Genomic DNA, 19,599 nt, shown 5'->3' with positions numbered 1-19,599 from the left:
CCAAACCCCTCTTTTACGCTGCTGCTACTCTGTTTACCATATGCATAGTCACTTTAACTATACATTCATGTACATAGTTCCTCAATTGGCCCGGCCAACCAGTGCTCCCGCACATTGGCTAACTGGGCTATCTGCATTGTGTCCCGCCACCCACCCAACCCCTCTTATACACTACTGCTACTCTCTGTCTATCATTTATGCATAGTCACTTTAACCATATGTACATACTACTTCAATCAGCCTGACTAACTGGTGTCTGTGTGTAGGCTCGCTACTTTCATAGCCTCGCTACTGTTATTTTTCACTGTTGATTTTATTTCTTTACTTTCCTATTGTTCACCTAATTCCTTTTAATTTTTTTTTATTTTAACTATTGGTTAGAGCTTGTAAGTAAGCATTTCACTGTAAGGTTTACTACACATGTTGTATTCGGCGCACGTGACAAAGTTTGATTTGATTAATGAGACATGAGGACGGTGTAAAGCAAGAGGTTTGCGTCGTTACATTAAAACATGTATTATGACAGTAGGTTTATACTGTAGATACGTGTTATACACTTGGTAACATACTGTATGTCACACATGCACTTTAACCCTTGTTTATCATTGTTTCTTTTTGGTTTGGGTTACAATACACGTTTATACTGTATCATGAATACTTAGATGTTTTACTATAGCTAAATTTCAATCCATATGGCAACAGATTTTCATGCAATTATTCTAAAATCCACATAAAACAATATGCGCATTTTCTCACCATAATTGTTTTCATCAAATGAACTTGTTGCACATAAAAATACCTTTTGCGGTTAAATTCCCAGGTACCGAATAAAACAAGTTAAATGGGTTTCAATTACATTTTACTCCACTGATGGTTCTCACCCAAAAATGTGCATTATATTGTGAGTGTGCACTCTGGTATTGGCACTGCGCTCTAGCCAACAGCACTCAGGGTGCAGATTTAGTGCACTGTTGGCAAGAGTACACTTATAGCCTACATCAAGGATACTAAACTGCTACCCTACAAGGTCGGGAGACTGCTGGTTTTCTGTCCTACCTGATAATTAATTGCACATACCTGGTGTACCAGGTCTAAATCAGTCCCTGATTAAAGGAAACAATGCAGTGGAACTGGCTTCGAGGTCCAGAGTTGTTTGAAGGGCCTACATGATGAGATTATGAACAAAGGAGCAAGATTCTTTTTATTTGTCAAACGGCAGCCAAGCATCGATGATCATGTCACCAGAATAAAAACCTCTATTTATTGGAAGGGAGCATCAAGCTCATCACCTTGCACTTTCACCACCCTGTGAAGTTCATCATCATTTACTTAATCTGTTCCTGATAAACTGCATTGTTTCCCAAGTTGGAGTACATGCCAATATAATCGCATGACTCCAAATTTGCTTCGATATGGTTATTATATCAGTATTTGCACATAAAGGCATTTCCAATCACCATTTCTCGCATAATACATTTTACTTACATAAAAAGATACCGACACGAATGAACAAATTGTCAGCATTTATAAAATCGTACCAAAACTTCCTGTTTCCATCACAAATGTCGTGACTTTACTCATGACAACTGTGGATGGTAATGTGGTTACTGTCAATTATTTGTCTACTATACACTCTGTAAGTCAAATATTTCATTATCTGCAATAACAATGTAAAGTAGCCTGCAATAAAAAGGTCAACATTCCAGTCTGTGTGCATGCACTAAAGAGGTGTTTACAGTGCCACATCTTCTGTTTAATAATTCAACAGTCAGGTAACTTCCTTATTGCTTAGATAAATACATTCTAGTTACTTCTGTTTTATTTCCTCAAATGGAGATAACATACAGATCAACTCTAAAGTTGTAAGTAATTAACGAGGGGCAAACTAGATAGATACTGGACGTCAGACGTCCTTGAATTTTTACTTTTGAAATTAGGAAGCAACAGTAGGCTACTAAATACAATTTCCAGTGTCACACCGACTCACATCATTTACTCAACTGGTTCCTTTCTTTTTGACAGTTACCGGTACAGTCTGGAAGGCCTCAATTTGGACACTTTTCTTATGACTAGACTCTATATAATCGCGTGACTCCATTTGAACAACATGCTCGCCAAATATACAGCTTGTTGCATTGTGGCCATAGACATAGAAGGGTTTTGGAACCTCTTACCTTGGCAATTTGAGTGTTAAACTGTATATAATCCTTTATGACCATATGTACCTCTGTGATTAGTTCTAATTGATTATGCACAACAGTTAATTGAATTGTTTCCACACACACAATGCGTCATATGGGTAATGGCCATGTGAAGTGAAATGTGTATATTTTGGGAAGTGAGCAGTTTGTTCGTTTGACCTGACGAAGATCCGTTTCGGATAGAGAAGTAATCAATAAAGCAGTGAATTGAGAGCTTAAGTAGTGTGCCCGCTGCCTTGTTCTTTACTAGTATTATTTATTAGCCCAGCACCTATGTTTTTTAAGGTTGTGCAAACGACCATATACTTTTATAAGGACTAGACACTTTATAATCGCGTGACTCCAAGTTTGCTTCGATATGATGGTTATGTAAGTATTTGCAACTGAAGGCTTTTCCACCACCATACATTTTACCTACATAAAACGAACAAGTGATCGGTCGGCATTTATAAAATTGTACCGAAACTTCCTGTTTCCATCACGGATGTCGTGATGTATTTTTCATACAGTATGACTTCACTCTCAAACTGTGGATGGAAACGTGATGACTCATTTTTATTTGTCTACAATACAGCAACTTGTAGAGCATTAATAAAAAGGTCAAATTCCCTGTCTAAATGTGAGCATGCACTAAAGACACGTTTACAGTGCCACATTTTCTGTTTTAATATTTCATCAGTCAGGTAACTTCCTTATTCCTTCTGTCTGCACTACCACTTCCTCTACTTTTTTTGTTGCTCCATTGTTGTTCTGTTCCCTTTCCAGAGAATTCTGAAAGATGACGCTATCAGTAACCAAAAGTCTAAACCAGTGGCGGTCAGTTCCGTTTAAGATTAGGGACGACTTTTTTTTTCTTCATGAGCTTGGCCTCATTTCTATTACAGCATGTTGGATGACTCATTCATATTCTATTCACCTAGTTCAATGTAACAGGTTTAGGCTACTACATGATACTCAAATTTTCCCTATACCAGGGGTGTCAAACTCATTCCACGGAGGGCCTAGTGTCTGCAGGTTTTTGTTTTTTCCTTTCAATAAAGCCCTAGACAACCAGGTGTGGGGAGTTCCTAACTAATTAGTGATGTTAATTCATCAATCAAGTATAAGGGAGGAGCGAAAACCCGCAGACACTCGGCCCCCCGTGGAATGAGTTTGACACCTGTGCCCTATACCCATCATGATGTTGCTACAACCTAGCCTATGAATGAAAGTTTAGGTGCACACAGGTTGAGAGACAAATTTGAGACGACAGTGACACACTTACCTGCATCTAGCTAATATCTGGTGTCATCATTGGTCCAACAGTTGCAAAGTTTCTATTGGACAACTGCAGGTGTTTATCCACGTTTTTATTCCATTTGCTTCCCTTTAAGAAACATTTTAACAGAATCGTCGGAATGAATACACCCCATATCACGCGTAAACACAGTTCACTTTCATAGCAGCCATGTTGTATTTATCTTGCATCTATGCACTCTCCTCTTCCCACTTCTTCCCTTCGCTTGTGGACTTCAATGCACATCAGCTGTGTGACCAGGCGAAAAAACCTTTCCAAGCCAAACCGCTACACACAGCTTACATCGTTGTCACCAAATTAGCTAAAGTAACGTCATAGTCAGCATAGCTAATAGAACTAAAGCGTTAGTAAACCCGTTACAATCATGCAGTAACATTACGGTGTACAGTCAGTAAGCCGTTACACCAGCGGGACCAGGTGGCAATAAATTAGTAATACCAAAAGCTTACCATGACTTGCAAGAGTTCCAGTGTTGTGTTGGAAAGTCATAGCCAGCTAGCTAATATAGCATCCCTCTGATTGAGCAGGGTGTTTCAGTAGGTTAAACTAGCTAAGTAAAAGAAACTGAAGGGGTGGGGGGGGGGGGGTGATATTTCTGTCTAGAGTGCTGTTGAGGCTACTGTAGACCTTTGCAAAATAGTGTTTTAATCAATTATTTGGTGGCGTGATTATATTTAGTATAGTTTTATCTTAAAAGGATAACTTTTTCAAAATGAAATTCACTGAGAAGGGGAAGACCCTCCACTGGTCTAAACACAACTGGAGACATCCCCACTAGAACATTTGCTTAGATAAATATATTCTAGTTCCTTCTGTTTTATTTCCTCAAATGGGGATAAAATACAGCTCAACTCTAAAGTTGTAAGTAATTAAAGAGCGGCAAATTAGACATACTTGACATCAGACGTCCTTGAACTTTTACTGTTGAAATTAGGAGGCTACAGTAGGCTACTAAATACAATTTCCAGTACAATTTCCAATTCTTGTTTATATAGCAGTGAAGGCATGGTTTTGGTCTCATGAGTAGAAGGTAATGACGTAGGCAGTGACATCACTAAGATATAAAACAACTCGGACCCTTTTCTATTTTGCAGAACTTACTCTGAAACATGCTTGCTATGTTCCCGTCTGCAATTGCATTAATAAAGGTTTTTTAATTATTTAATTAAAGATATTGTCTGAATGCTAATTTCCCCAATGAGCCAATGATTGACAAGGAACGAACCCCAACACCACCTATTTCGTTAATTTGTGTGGTATTAAAAAATTATTCAGGTAATGTAAATGAAGTAGAACTGCATGTAATGTGTTTTGAAAAGGCACCAACAAAATGGAGACCCCGCTAACAAATGTGATTGCTTAATCCAGCCCTGGCCTCACTATATGAGTAGAGCATTCAACACATGAACATGGATATTCACTACGTTTGTCTCTTTTACTTTGTCCCTATGGTTGTGAACTTAAATAGCGTGTTACAAATTAAAGACCACGGCAGCGTATACAAGCATGCACTGTATTGTCCTGTTACAGCTCACATCATTCAATCCCAGACATTCCAAATGGCTATTTTCTCAGTACACAGGCAGACAGACGACATCCAACAGCAGTCTGAGAGAAGGACATTAGTATTAAATATCAAACCCAACTTCTGAAGGGGTCGTCTGTAGGCACCCTGACCCTCCCATTGACAGAGTGGCAGGTACAGTACAGTTGACTGAAGCCGTATGTATGTAGCTGCGGAAACATTACAGAAAGTAGAATCTAAAAGGTCAATTAAGACATGGCACGCAGCCCTTGACAAGTGTTGGTGGTTTTCATCCAGGAGGAAAGTGGCTAGAGCTGCTCTCATTTCCCCTTTGACAAGTGAAAGCAGTTCCTATACTGGGAGGAAATTGAGGGAGAGTCCATTTCCGACGAGAAGGCATTTCAAGGGACCATAACTGCATCAAAAGTGTTTTGTTCCTCGTTCCAGTCGGTATAATTGCAATGAATAAGTACAAGAGTATCATACAAAAATCCCCCCCCCCCCATCGAAGATTAAAACTAGAAATAATGAATTTGTACAAATCAAGGCACTTTTGCATTACACTGAGAACACTGTTCAGGTCTTCTCATAAGGAGACCTGGGAAAAGAAAGGTGCAATAACCTGCAGTTTTTCCCTCGTGAAATCAAGGAGGAATTTCAAAAATAAAACATCCATGGAGTCCATGCGTCTGCGCAAAATGGATTTAAATTGTCTCTTAAAAAAAACACAATATATTTATTGTAGACAAAGTGCTTGGTGACACATCCTGTTTTCATCAGTCACAAGAGTATAAAACGCACGTCCATGATCGGTTTTCATGGCAACGGCGACACTAACGGACTGTATCCTCCAGGCCGTGGGGAACACCATAGATATCCAGTTCTGAATGAAGTTTTATTGTGCCTCCTGTCTGTGTCAGGCCTCGTCTACATAGGGGACGTCTGGGTCTGAGAACCGTCTGGGGGCCATGCTGGCGGTCTGGAGGCTCTGTGGAGTGGGGGTGGAGGTGGAAAGGGAGAGGGAGGAGATGGAGGGAGGAGAGGGGAACAGGTCCTTGTCCGGGCTGATGTACAGGGACTGGATGCTGTCTTTGCGTCGGGCGGGCTGCTCCCGCCTCTTCACCAGGCTGAAGCTGCCACTGGCAGGGGGGGTAAGGTCCACAGTGGGGGGGTGCGAGTGGATGCCCGGGGGCAGCTTCACCGTGTCGGGGATGATGGGGCGGCGTCGTGGTAGCTGGAGCCGGGAGGTGGAGCCAAAGGCAACATCGGAGATGAGGTTTGGGGAAGAGGAACACCCTCTTGGGGACATAGGTCTCTGGGCCAGGTCAGAAGGCTTGGGAGGGAAGTTGGGCTTGGCCTTACTCAACAGGAAAAAACCTCTCCCTGGAAGAGACGGATGAGAGAAAAAGAGGCTCAAATCACTACCAAAACATGCCACTATTCCAGTGGGCAGTCAGACAATTTAGAGATTCATATATCCAACCCCCCCCCACCCCCCCGAGATTATTTTGAACGGTTGTCTTTCTGTTTTGTATGTGTTAACTATTGTATTAAAGCAGCTCTTTGTAGCACTATTCACAAACTCTCAGGATAATTCTGCTTCAAATTCAGAAGACCAACCTCGTCTCTTCGTGTTTGGCGTGCAAGATCAAATGCGCCTATGTGTGGTCTCAATTAAACAGAAAGTTGTCTTTCCATGAAAATCAACTTCCTAAATATTATAGGCATTAGTTAAGGTTCCAACATTGACAGGAAATAAATATTGATAACACATGTATTTTTCTGCCTGCAAAATGTCCCACTCCTAAAAGTTATGCAAAATGTAGCTCAAGTCAAGTGTCCACTATTACAATTAGCTTTACTTTTTTTTGTTTTTTTTTAAGTCCGCCGGAAGTTAAATTCAATTTCAACTTACTCTGCCGATTGTCCGTAGGATTGGTCCTTATGCAGGGAGAAATTAAGAAATTAAAACATCTAATAGAACATAAATTAAACAGACTTTCCAAACTTGCGTCTGTTGTACACCCACTTCCTCTCCGCTTACCTCAAGCCCTGCACGTACGCACACTTGCACAAAAAAAGCAAGAACTTGTGGGGGGACTTGACATGAAGTAAGCAGAGAGGAACTGACCTCGCTGAGAAACTCCATGGGTCTACAACAGACCCATGTTTGGAAATTCTGTTTAATTATATGTTCCATTAGATGCTTTATTCCTCACATCCCCCCTACATTAGGGTCAAGCCTACAAGACTATCGACAGAGTAAGTTAAAATGGAATAATATTTATTAAGGATCCCCATTAATGTTGCTGGACCCCAGGAAGTGTAAGGCAGTTATATACAATTTTAAATATTACATAACATCATATTAAGTAAGTTCCCTCAGTCCACTACTCTATCACATACAGACCCCTTGACTTGTCCACATTTTGTTACGTTACAGCCTTATTCTAAAATGTTTTAACCTGTTGAGGATAGAGGGCGCTGTTTTCACTTTGGGGGAAAATCGTGCCCAATTTAAATGGCCTCGTACTCAATTCTTGCTCGTACAATATGCATGTTATTATTATTATTGGATAGAAAACACTCTCTAGTTTCTAAAACCGTTTGAATTATATCTGTGAGTAAAACAGAACTCCTTTTGCAGCAAACTTCCTGACAGGAAGTGGAAAATCTGAAATCGATGCTCTGTTCTAGGGCCTGTCTATTAAAGTCCTTGATATTTATTAGTTTAGATGCACTTCATACGTCTTCCACTAGATGTCGACAGGCAGTGAGAAAAGAAATGGAGTGTGTAACTTGATCTGGTGTCGAATAATAGCTCTCGGCATGACGAGTCACCAGTTTCCTGTTTCTGGAGAGCGTGTGAAGGGACCTGGATTTGCCTTCTGATAAGCTGTCGTTATGGACGACTAATATCTCCGGCTTTGATTTTATTTGATACATGTGACGATATCATCGTAAAGTATGTTTTTTCAATATAGTTTAATCAGATTATTTACATTTTTTCGGGAGTTTTGCCGTGTTCCGTTCTCTGAGTTTGTTGACGATGGAGAGATTCGCGCCACTAAAACCAAACAACGATTGTTCTGGACAAAGGACCCCTAGTACAACATTCTGATGGAAGATCAGCAAAAGTAGGACCCATTTTATGATGTTATTTCATATATCTGTCGTACATGTGAACTAGTCGTTTGCGGCCAGGTTTTGGGTACTCTCTCGCCATAATGTAAACTGCATATCGTAATGAAGTTATTTTTAGAATTCTAACACGGCGTTTGCATTAAGAACTAGTGTATCTATCATTTCCTATACAACATGTATTTTTTAGTTATGTTTATGAATAGTTATTTGGTCAGAATATGTGTGTCAGAAAAATATCCGGACGTTGTGGGAAAAAGATGCTATGTTAGCACAATGTATAACCACTGATTTCAGCTCTAAATATGCACATTTTCGAACAAAACATAAGTGTATGTATCACCTGATGTTATAGGACTGTCATCTGATGAAGCTTATCAAGGTTAGTCAAAAATTATATATCTTGCTGGTTTATTCGCTATCGCTAACGTGCCTTGATGAATGAATGCGGTGGTGTGGTAGGCTATTGTAGTAAGCTAATATAATGCTATATTGTGTTTGCGCTGTAAAACCCTTTAAAAAAAATCGGAAATATTGGCTGGATTCACAAGATGTTTGTCTTTAATTTGCTGTACACCATCGATTTTTCAGAAATGTTTTATGATGAGTATTTAGGTATTTGACATTGGTGTCTGTAATTACTCTGGCTGCTTCGGTTCTATTTCTGACTGTAGCTGTGATTGTAGCTGCAATGTAAAACTGATTTATACCTCAAATATGCACATTTTTCGAACAAAACATAGATTTATTGTATAACATGTTATAAGACTGTCATCTGATGAAGTTGGTTCTTGGTTAGTTAGGTTGGCTTTGTGCATGCTACCTGTGCTGTGAAAAATATGTCTGTCCTTTTTTGTATTTGGTGGTGAGCTAACATAAATATATGTGGTGTTTTCGCTGTAAAACATTAAAAATCAGACATGTTGACTGGATTCACAAGATGTGTATCTTTCATTTGCTGTATTGGACTTGTTAATGTGTGAAAGTTAAATATTTCTAGAAAATATCTTTTGAATTTCGCGCTCTGACTTTTCAGTGAAATGTGGGAGGAGTTCCGCTAGCGGAACGCCAGAGCCAGACAGGTTAAATTGTTTTTTCCCCCTCACCAATCTACACACAATAATACCTGATTTACATAAATATTCAGACCCTTTGCTATGAGACTTGAAATTGAGCTCAGGTACATCTTGTTTCCATTGACCCTCAGATGTTTCTACAAATTCATGGGAGTCCACCTGTGTGGTAAATTCAATTGATTGGTCATGATTTGGAAAGACACACACCTGTCTATACAAGGTCCCACAGTTGACAGTGTATGTCAGAGCAGAAACCAAGCCATGAGGTCGAAGGAACTGTGCGTAGAGCTCCAAGACAGGATTTTGTCGAGGCACAGATCTGGGGAAGGGTACCAAAAAATGTCTGCAGCATTGCTGGTCCCCAAGAACACAATAGCCTCCATCATTCTTAAATGGAAGAAGTTTGGAACCACCAAGACTCTTCCGAGAGCTGGCCGCCCAACCAAAGTGAGCAATTGGGGGAGAAGGTCCTTGGTCAGGGAGGTGAACCCGATGGCCACTCTGACAGAGCTCCTCTGTGATGGGTGCAACTTCCAGAAGGACAACCATCTCTGCAGCACTCCATCAATCAGGCCTTTATGGTAGTGTGGCCAGACGGAAGCCACTCCTCAGTTAAAGACACATGACAGCTCGCTTGGAGTTTGCCAAAAGGCACCTAAAGGACCATGAGAAACAAGATTCTCTAGTCTGATGAAACCAAGATTTAACTCTGAATGCCAAAAGCCACGTCTAGAGGAAACCAGGCACCATCCCTATGGTGAAGCATGGTGGCAGCTTCATGCTGTGGGGATATTCTTCAGTGGTAGGCAAGACAACGCAGGAGTGGCTTCGGGACAAGTCTCTGAATGTCCTTGAGTGGCACAGCCAGAGCCCGGACTTGAACCCGATCGAACATCTCTGGTAAGACCTGAAAATAGCTGTGCAGCGACGCTCCCCATCCAACCTGACAAAGGTTGCGAGGATCTGCAGAGAAGAATGGGAGAAACTCCCCAAATACAGGTGTGCCAAGCTTGTAGCATGATACCCAAGAAGACTCAAGGCTGTATTCGCTGCCAAAGGTGCTTCAACAAAGTAGTGAGTAAAGGGTCTGAATACTTATGTAAATGTAATATTTTATTTTTTTACATTTTCAAAAACGTCTAAAAACCTGTTCTTGCTTCGTCATTATGTTGTAGTGTAGATTGATGAGCGGGGGGAAAAAAATCTATTTTAGAATAAGGCTGTAACCTAACAAAATGTGGAAAAAGTCCAGGGGTCTGAATACTTCCCGAACGCACTCTTATCTACAATACCAAATACATGTGTACGTGTGTAGCGTGCCAGTCGTGTGTCTGTCTTCACAATCTTCACTGTTCCATAAAAAAAAAAAAAAAACAGATTCTACTGCATGCATCAGTTACCTGAGGTGGAATAGAGTTCCATGTAGCCATGGCTCTATGTAGTACTGTGCACCTCCCATAGTCTGTTCTTGACTTGGGGATTGTGAAGAGACCTTCGGTGGCATGTCTTGTGGGGTATGCATTGGTGTCCGAGCTGTGTTAGTAGTTTAAAAACAGACACCTTGGTGGATTCAGCATGTCAACACTTCTTTACAAAAACAGGTAGTGATGAAGTCAATCACTCCTCTACTTTGATCCATGAGAGACTTACATGCATATTATTAATGTTAGTTCTCTGTGTATATAGAAGGGCCAGTCGTGCGGCCCTGTTCTGAGCCAATTGTAATTTTCCGAGGTCCCTCTTTATGGCAACTGACCACACAACTGAACAGTAGTCCAGGTGCAACAAACTAGAGCCTGTAGGACTTGCCTTGTTGATAGTGTTGTTAAAAAGGCAGAGCAGTGCTTTATTATGGACAGACTTCTCTCCATTTTAGCTACTGTTGTTTTGACCATGACAGTTTACAATCTAGGGTTACTCAAAGCAGTAAAGTCACCTCAACTTTCTCAATTTCCACATTATTACAAGATTAAGTCGAGGTTTAGGGTTTAGTGAATGATTTGTCTCAAATACAATGCTTTAAGTTTTGAAATATTTAGGACTAACTTATTCCACCCATTCTGAAACCCAACTGCAGCTATTTGTTAAGTGTTGCAGTGATTTCACTCACTGTAGTAGCTGACGTGTATAGTGTTCAGTCATTTGCATACATAGACACACTGGCTTTACTCCAGGCCAGTGGCATGTCATTAGTAAAGAGTGAAAAAAGTCAGGTGCCTAGACAGCTGCCCTGGGGAATTCCTGATTCTTCCTGGATTTTGTTGGAGAGGCTTCCATTAAAGAACATCCTCTGTGTTCTGTTAGACAGCTAACTCTCTATCCACAATATAGCAGAGGGTGTAAAGCCGTAACACATACATTTTTCAAATGAGCAGACTATGATCGATTATGTCAAAAGCCGCACTGAAGTCTAATAAAACAGCTCCCACAATCGTTTTATCATCAATTTCTCTCAGCCGATAATCAGTAATTTGTGTGATTGCTGTGTTTGTTGAATTTCCTTCCCAATAAGCGTGCTGAAATTCTGTTGTCAATTTGTTTACAGTAAAATAGCATTGTATCTGCTCAAACACAATTTACAAAAGTTTACTAAGGGTTGTTAACAGGCTGATTGGTCGGCTATTTGAGCCAGTAAAGGGAGCTTTACTATTCTTGGGAAGCGGAATTACTTGTGCTTCCCTCCAGGCCTGAGGGCACACACTTTCTAGTAGGCTTAGATTATGGCAAATAGATATGGCAAATAGGAGTGGAAATATTGTCCGCTATTATCCTCACAATTTTCCATCTGCTAATCTTGCCAATGAAAAAATCCTTAAAGTAATTGTCAATATCAGTGTTTTTTGTGATGAATGATCCATATGATTCAAAGAATGTTACCGAGTTTGCCTTTTTGCTCAAAATGTAATTCAAAGTGCTCCAAAGCTTTTTACTCCCATTCTTTATAAATTTATCTTTGTTTCATAGTATAGTGTCTTCTTTTTATTCAGTTTAGTCACATGATTTCTCAATTTGCAGTACGTTTGCCAATCGGTTGTGCAGCCAGACGTATTTGCCATTCCTTTTGCCTCATCCCTCACCCCTCTCAACCAAACAACTTCTCAATTCCTCATCAATCCACGGGGATAAAACAGTTTTTAACTTCTGGCATACGGCGGAGTATTACTTTCTTTGTAAGATAATTTCCAGCAACCCCAGTGTGTAAATACTAGTGTTGCTAAAAGCAGGTAGTGTCCACTCTCCTATAATTCGCCAACTCTATTAAACTACGTCTACCCTATTGGTTGATACAGCCCAATAATACCGATAACGTAATATAATGGGCCACGTGAGAATCTCTGGTATTTTAATCTATTTCTTAGGCTATTTTTGCGCATTTTGATCTTGACTAGGGTGGCAAGATTGCTGGGACCGAGGCTGCAAAGCGAGCTGTGTCACATACAGTTCACCTACAATAACATTGCAGGACTGCGTCAGATTGGGGACCAGTTCTTGCAGGAGTGGGTGGGAGTCGGACAGCGGGAGCGAGCGCGGTATGAAAAGCAGCAGGAGCGGTATGAAGATATCAGTCCCCCGCAAACCTCTACCACCATAATACTCCACCATGTTACTCCACCCCCACCAGTTAGTCTGGTCAAAGTTTCTGCATGCCACACAGACACTCATGCAAACATACAAAAACACACACACACACACACGTTGCTTGTAAACCGGGAGCCTCCAACATGCTAGAGAGAAGACGGCACCTCCGCCAACCTCTTTAAATGCAGCACCACCAGCATGTCCAGACCTGCACCAGAGACAGCAGGGGCAGACAGGGGGCCAGGCAGGCCGATGAGAAACCCACAGGTGTGAATAGATAGGAAAGGGGGGGGGGGGGGGATTATACCTTTAATACTGACCTTCGGGCTCCGAGTTGTTGCAGCGCTCGTCCAACAGGCTCTCAGAGCTCAGCGACGCCTCAGAGTCCAGGTTGTCCTGGTCAGAACCAGGTTGTTCCAGCTCTGGCAGTCTGCAGGCCAGGTCTTCCCTGGGATAAATGGGGAAGGGAGAGAAAGAAAACAGAGGGGTCACAAATGTAACCAAGGGTTGGTTGGTGGATAACAGGCAAAAAATATAACCATTGGATATGGGTGGTCCTTTGTAGCTTAGTTGGTAAAGCATGGCACTCGTAACCCCAGGGTAGTGGGTTTGATTCCCGGGACCACCCATTCGTAAAATGTATGCACTCATGACTGTAAGCATCTACTAAATGGCATATATTATATAAATATAACCACGGTGTATAAACCACAGCATTCAAAAACACTACACGGCCAAAAGTATGTGGACAGCTGCTCGACGAACATCTCAATCCAAAATCATGGGCATTAATATGGAGTTGGTCCGTCCTTTGCTGTAATAACAGCATTCACTCTTCTGGGAAGGCTTTCGAAAATAACAGCAATTCACTTTACCGTGAAATTCTAACTTACAAGCCCTTAACCAACAACGCAGTTCAAGAAAGAGTTAACAAAATATTTACTAAATAAACTAAAGTAAAAAAAATAAAAAAATAAAATAACAATAATGAGGCTATATACAGGGGATACTGGTACCGAGTCAATGTTTGGGGGTACAGGTTAGTCGAGGTAATTTGTACATGTAGGTAGGGAGTAAAGTTACTATGCATAGATAATAAACACGAGTAGCAGCAGTGTACATGTAGGTAGGGGTGAAGTGACTATGCATAGATAAACACGAGTAGCAGCAGTGTGAAAACAAAGAGGGGTCAATGTAAATAGTCCGGGTGTCCATTTGATTAATTGTTCAGCAGTCTTATGGCCTGGGGGTAGGTGGTGTTAATGAGCCTTTTGGACTAAGACTTGGCGCTCCAGTACCACTTGCTGTGCGGTAGCAGAGAGAACTGTCTATGGCTAGAGTGGCTGGAGTCTGACAATTTTTTGGGCCTTTTTCCTGACACCGCCTAGTATATAGGTCCTGGGTGGCAGGAAGCTTTGCCCCAGTGATGTCCTAGGCCGTACGCACTACCCTCCATAGCACCTGTTTGGCCACGCAGTCGTGGGTGAACACGGAGTACAGGAGAGTACTAAGCACGCACCGCTGAGGGGCCCCAGTGTTGAGGATCAGCGTGGCAGATGTGTTGTTGCCTACCCTCACCACCTGGGGACAGCTCATCAGGAAGTCCTGGATCCAGTTGCAGAGCGAGGTGTTTAGTCCCAGGATCCTTAGCTTAGTGATGAGCTTTAAGGGTACTATGGTGTTGAATGCTGAGCTGTAGTCAATGAATAGCATTTTCACATAGGCATTCCTTTTGTCCAGGTGTGAAAGGCCAGTGTGGACTGCAATAGAGATTGCACCATCTATGGATCTGTTGGGGCAGTATGCAAATTGGAGTGAGTCTAGGGTTTCTGAAATAATGATCTTGATATGAGCCATGTTCTGGGATAATGATCTTGATATGAGCCATGACCAGCCTTTCAAAGCACTTCATGGCTACAAATATGAGTGCTATGGGTCGGAAGACATTTAGGCAGGTTACCTTAGTGTTCTTGGGCACTGGGATTATGGTGGTCTGCTTGAAACATGATGGTATTACAGACAGGGAGCTGTTGAAAATATCAGTGAAAACACTTGCAAGTTGGTCAGCGCATGCTCGAAGTACACGTACTGGTAATCCGTCTGGCCTTGTGAATGCTGACCTGTTTAAAGGTCTTACTCACATTGGCTATGGAGAGCGTGATCACACAGTCGTCCGGAACAGCTGGTGCTCTCAACGCTGAGCTGTAGTCAATTAATAGCACTCTCACATAGGTGTTCCTTTTGTTGGGGCAGTATGCGAATTGGAGTGGGTCTAGGGTTTCTGGGATGATGGTGTAAATGTGAGCCATGACCAGCCTTTCAAAGCACTTCATGGCTATCACTAGATGTTGGAACATTGCTGCGGGGACTTGCTTTCATTCAGCCAAGAGCATTAGTGAGGCCGGGCACTGATGTTGGGCGATTAGGCATTCCAATTCATCCCAAAGGTGGTCAATGTGGTTGAGGTCATGGCTCTGTGCAGGCCAGTCAAGTTCTTCCACACCAATTTCAACAAACCATTTCTGTATGGACCTCACTTTGTGCATGGGGGCATTGACATGCTGAAACAGGAAAGGGCTGTGATGGAAATGTTCTTGTGTGTATGTAATCGTATGTTTAGCACAATGCTGCTTTTGTAATAACCTGGTTGGGTTCATGCCAGTAACTGGATGACTGCAAAGGAGGAAACCACACTATCACTCATAAGCAAATTGGCAGTACGCCCAGAACATTATCTTGGGACAAGAGAAGTGGAATAAATCAGTCAAATACAGGAACCAACCATGCTTATAACTTGTTAGTATAGCAGTATAAAAGGACTGAAAGGGAACCTCCCCTTCAGAGTTTTTATCAAGTTTGTATTGAGTTTGTGAACCTCTACAGCCGTAATAATAAAGATTGCTGTATTTACTTTGAGTCCTTAGTGGTGGATTTCCACAACAGGGCCTTCCCCAAACTGTTGCCACAAAGTTGGAAGCACAGAAGTCTAGACTCACCCCTCATTGTATGCTGAAGCATTAAGATTTCCCTTCACTGGAACTAAGACGCCCAGCCCGAACCATGAAAAACAGCCCTAGACCACTATTCCTCCTCCACCAAACTTTACACTATGCATTCGGGCAGGTAGCGTTCGCATGACATCCGCCAAACCCAGATCTGTCCGTCTGAAGGCCAGAGTGTGATACAAGCGTGATTCATCACTCCAGAGAAGGCGTTTCCACTGCTCCAGATTCCAATGGCGGCGATCTTTACACCACTTTTGCCAACGCTTGGCATTGCGCATGGTGATCTTAGGCCATGGATCCCGACGAACAGTTCTTGTGCTGATGATGCTTCCAGAGGCAGTTTGGAACTAAGTAGAGAGGGTTGCAACCAAGGAAAGATGATTTTTACACGCTACGCACTTCAGCATTTGGCGGTTCCGTTCTGTGAGCATGTGCGGCCAACCACTTCGCGGTTGAGACGTTTTTGCTCCTAGACATTCCCACTTCACAATAACAGCACTTACAGTTGACCGAGGCAGCTCTAGCAGGGCAGAAATTTGACGAACTGACTTGTTGGAAATGTGGCATCCTATGACGGTGCCACATTGAAAGTCACTAAGCTCTTCAGTACGGGCCATTCTACTGCCAATGTTTGTCTATGGAGATTGCATAGCTGTGTGCTCGATTTTATAAACCTGTCAGCAACGGGTGTGGATGAAATAGCTGAATCCAATCATTTGAAGTGGTGCCCACATATACTACATTGCCAAAAGTATCTGCTGAATTTAGTGGTGAATCAGGGGCTCTGTTCAGTTCTTACTTCTCTTGTTTTATAGACTTGATGCGCTCCATCAGGTTTTTCTCAGCCTCCGTGTCAGAGTCTAGTGGCTCATCGTTCTCAGGGACCACCGTCAAGTCAGAGCACTTCTTCTCATGCACCTGGGAGAGAACACACACACACACACACACACACACACACACACACACACACACACACACACACACACACACAGTTACTCATAGCACCTCAACAAGTAGCAAGTCCTTCCCACACTGGTTTAGAGGATGGGGTGGGGGTGCCTGTGTCACGTCATCATGCATAGTGTTTATTTATTTCATGCCTCTGTCATTCCAGTGAGCTATGGTAACTAGAGGAAGGCAGGCGGTTTTGTCATGATGAGTAGGAATTAACAGACACTATGAAACTGTTATTCAATCACACAACGTGTAGGAACATGTCAGTATCGGGTGTGAGGGTTTTTATGACGATTTTACTATTGAATGAAGCTATAGGCTGCGAATCAAAGCAATGGTTATTTTACTCCAGGAGTAAAAGACATCATCAAGAAGACAACTCAATTATAAGGCTTGGTTCCGGTTAACAGGGAGAATCCACAAACCATCCATCCAATCCTGAGGTTGTACAGTGGGGAATCATATATGTTCTATACAGCACAAGCGGGCTATGATCAAGAGTTAATGTCACCAAATACTAGTCAAACCACAAACAAGTCACATGTAGAAAAGACCAACATCAACCCACACCGTCACTCTGAAGAACCTTCACATCACAGATACTGAGGGCTGAAACCAACATGCAGTATAACAGGGGTCTAACATCGCATAGAGGTACTAGTAGTAGGCATGCAGGCCTTTGTTCTAGCAGTACTGACACACACCTAGCACTGACACACACCTCCGTCACAGAATCAACTGATCATTGTCTTCGCCTGGATCCAGGTGTGTAACTGCTGGACTGGAACAAAAGCCTGCATGCCCAGTTGCTCTCCAGAAACATAGTTGGGAGACCACTGCAGCACTGTATACCATCAATTAGTATGAAGAGGAGAGAGGGGATGGGGGGAGTCATCGACTACTACAAGTCATGCACAGACGGTTGGTTAAGACAAACCGCATCTAGCTACCAGGAAGACCAGAGCAGCGTGGATACGTACCACCACTCCTTTGTAAGGAGCAGCAAATCTGAGGGGCAAATGCCAGTGCAGCTGAAGAAAAAAAAGGGAGAACCACAAAACAATGAGCAGTAACCCATGGTGGATATTGGACAATACACTGACACTCAAAAACCTGCAGCCTTACTGGACTAGGAGTGTAGTAGTACAGCCCTGCCCTACAGTATGTAGTAAATACAGTTGGTGACTATGGTCGGTCTGTCTACTGAGTCTATGGACCTGGTAAGTGTCAGTGTTGGGATCAATTCCATTCCAATTCAGAAAGCGACATAGAGAAGCATTGAGGAAAATTGGAATAGAAATGTCAGTTTGTTTCCTGAATTGGCCCCAACCATTGGTAGTGTCCAGACAGACCAGACCATGTAAAATTGTCCTCACCGTGTTCTGTCTCTTGAGTTTGAGCTGGTTGACAGCCAGAGCCTCAGCGTGCTCCAGCTGTTCTATCTCCTCCAACTTCTCATTGTAGCGTCTGATCTGCTCGTTGATCAACATCTCCACACACCTGGGACACAGAGACATTACCTGCTAGTTAGAATCTCTATTGTGGTAAAGACAGTACAGTGGGGGTCGTACCTAGTTGCCTGAACAAAATATTCACTTGATAACAGCAAAGACTAGGGTTGAGATCAATAAAATCCATTCTAAGTGGACTATTCTTATTGTGGGATTTTTAAAAAATGTACATTTATTTCAACTGAATTGATAATAATAAAACAATGTTTTATACATAAAGTAATAGTGGTGTCTGTCTATGCAGTGATCAGAGAGGTACTTACGTGGTGGTCTTGGCCACGTCCTTCATGCTCATGAGTGGGTCGGCGCTGTCTGGGCAGCGGAGGATGCAGGGGGCAAACACGATGGCCAGGGAGTTGGGAGACATGCGATTGTGAGACTCGTCTTTAGACACTCTGGAAGAGAGAGATATTACTCATGTGGAAGGGGAAAAAAGTTTAATATTTATACAGCAATACACATTGCAATATTGCCCCAGCCATGAAGAGTATGTACTTGACTAGATGGAAGAAAAGTCTTTCCAAGGTGTTGAAACATGCGGTGGGGAGCTGTTCCAACACTTTGTAGATGGCATGTAGCTGCTCTTGCTTTTCAGGAAGTTCTAGAGAGATGAGGAAAACACAATGTATGATCAACAACAACGCCACAATGTAGGGATTGCTGACAGTTGACAATATTACACATTTCAACATTCAGTAGAATACAGGTAACTGACAAAATAAAGGAAACACCAACATAGGGTCTTAATACGGCGTTGAGCCACCACAAGCCGCCAGAACCGCTTTAATGCGCCTTGGCATTGATTCTACAAGTGTCTGGAACTGTAATGCGACACCATTCTTCCACGAGAAATTCCATAATTTGTCATTCTGTCAAAAGTGGCGGAAAACGCTGTCTCAGGTGCCGCTCCCATAAGTGTTTCATTGGGTTGAGATCTGGTGATAGACACACACACACCCTTTAAACTTCCTTTGAGACCCCTTTTTCAAAGTCAGAGATCTCTAGCCATGGTAGCCAAAATAAATTGGCAGCTGGACCTTAAGCATGATGGGATGTTTTAATAGCTTAATTAACTCAGGAACCACACCTGATTTCAATATACTTTGTATCCCTTATTTACTCAAGTATTTCCTTTATTTTGGCATTTACCTGTAGATCAGTAGAACATACCAAGGAGAAGATAACCCATCTGGGTTGATATAGGGCCTCCCCCTTGTGGACGTATATTATATAACAAAATCCAAAATGAACAAGAGTAGCCATCTCTCCCTTGATCATGGAAAAGAGTGAGGCAGAGCTATAACAGGACT

General features: G+C 42.2%; 1 protein-coding gene across 7 annotated transcripts in view; it reads right to left on the bottom strand.

Annotated features, from left to right (window-relative positions):
- Nucleotides 1-4,914: 4,914 nt before the first annotated feature.
- The window catches only part of LOC129867315 (unconventional myosin-IXb-like), a 118,481-nt gene continuing 103,796 nt past the window's right edge, over nt 4,915-19,599 (bottom strand). For 2 of the 7 annotated variants that reach the window (XM_055940634.1, XM_055940636.1), the window contains 7 exons: nt 18,785-18,890; nt 18,553-18,684; nt 18,155-18,278; nt 17,759-17,809; nt 16,624-16,742; nt 13,140-13,267; nt 4,915-6,406 (listed from right to left, as the gene is read on the bottom strand). In XM_055940634.1, coding sequence (XP_055796609.1) covers nt 5,940-6,406; nt 13,140-13,267; nt 16,624-16,742; nt 17,759-17,809; nt 18,155-18,278; nt 18,553-18,684; nt 18,785-18,890 — 1,127 coding nt within the window. In that variant the 3' untranslated portion in view covers nt 4,915-5,939. Of the gene's footprint in view, nt 6,407-10,640; nt 10,774-12,935; nt 13,028-13,126; nt 13,268-16,623; nt 16,743-17,758; nt 17,810-18,154; nt 18,279-18,552; nt 18,685-18,784; nt 18,891-19,599 lie in introns of all 7 variants that reach the window. The other 5 variants (XM_055940637.1, XM_055940638.1, XM_055940639.1 and 2 more) reach the window with 5 other exon arrangements.

Source organism: Salvelinus fontinalis, chromosome 12, assembly GCF_029448725.1.
Source record: "Salvelinus fontinalis isolate EN_2023a chromosome 12, ASM2944872v1, whole genome shotgun sequence".
Classification (NCBI taxonomy): domain Eukaryota; kingdom Metazoa; phylum Chordata; class Actinopteri; order Salmoniformes; family Salmonidae; genus Salvelinus; species Salvelinus fontinalis.
The sequence above is the reverse complement of the archived record's forward strand: the minus strand, read 5'-3'. Positions and strand labels throughout refer to the sequence as shown.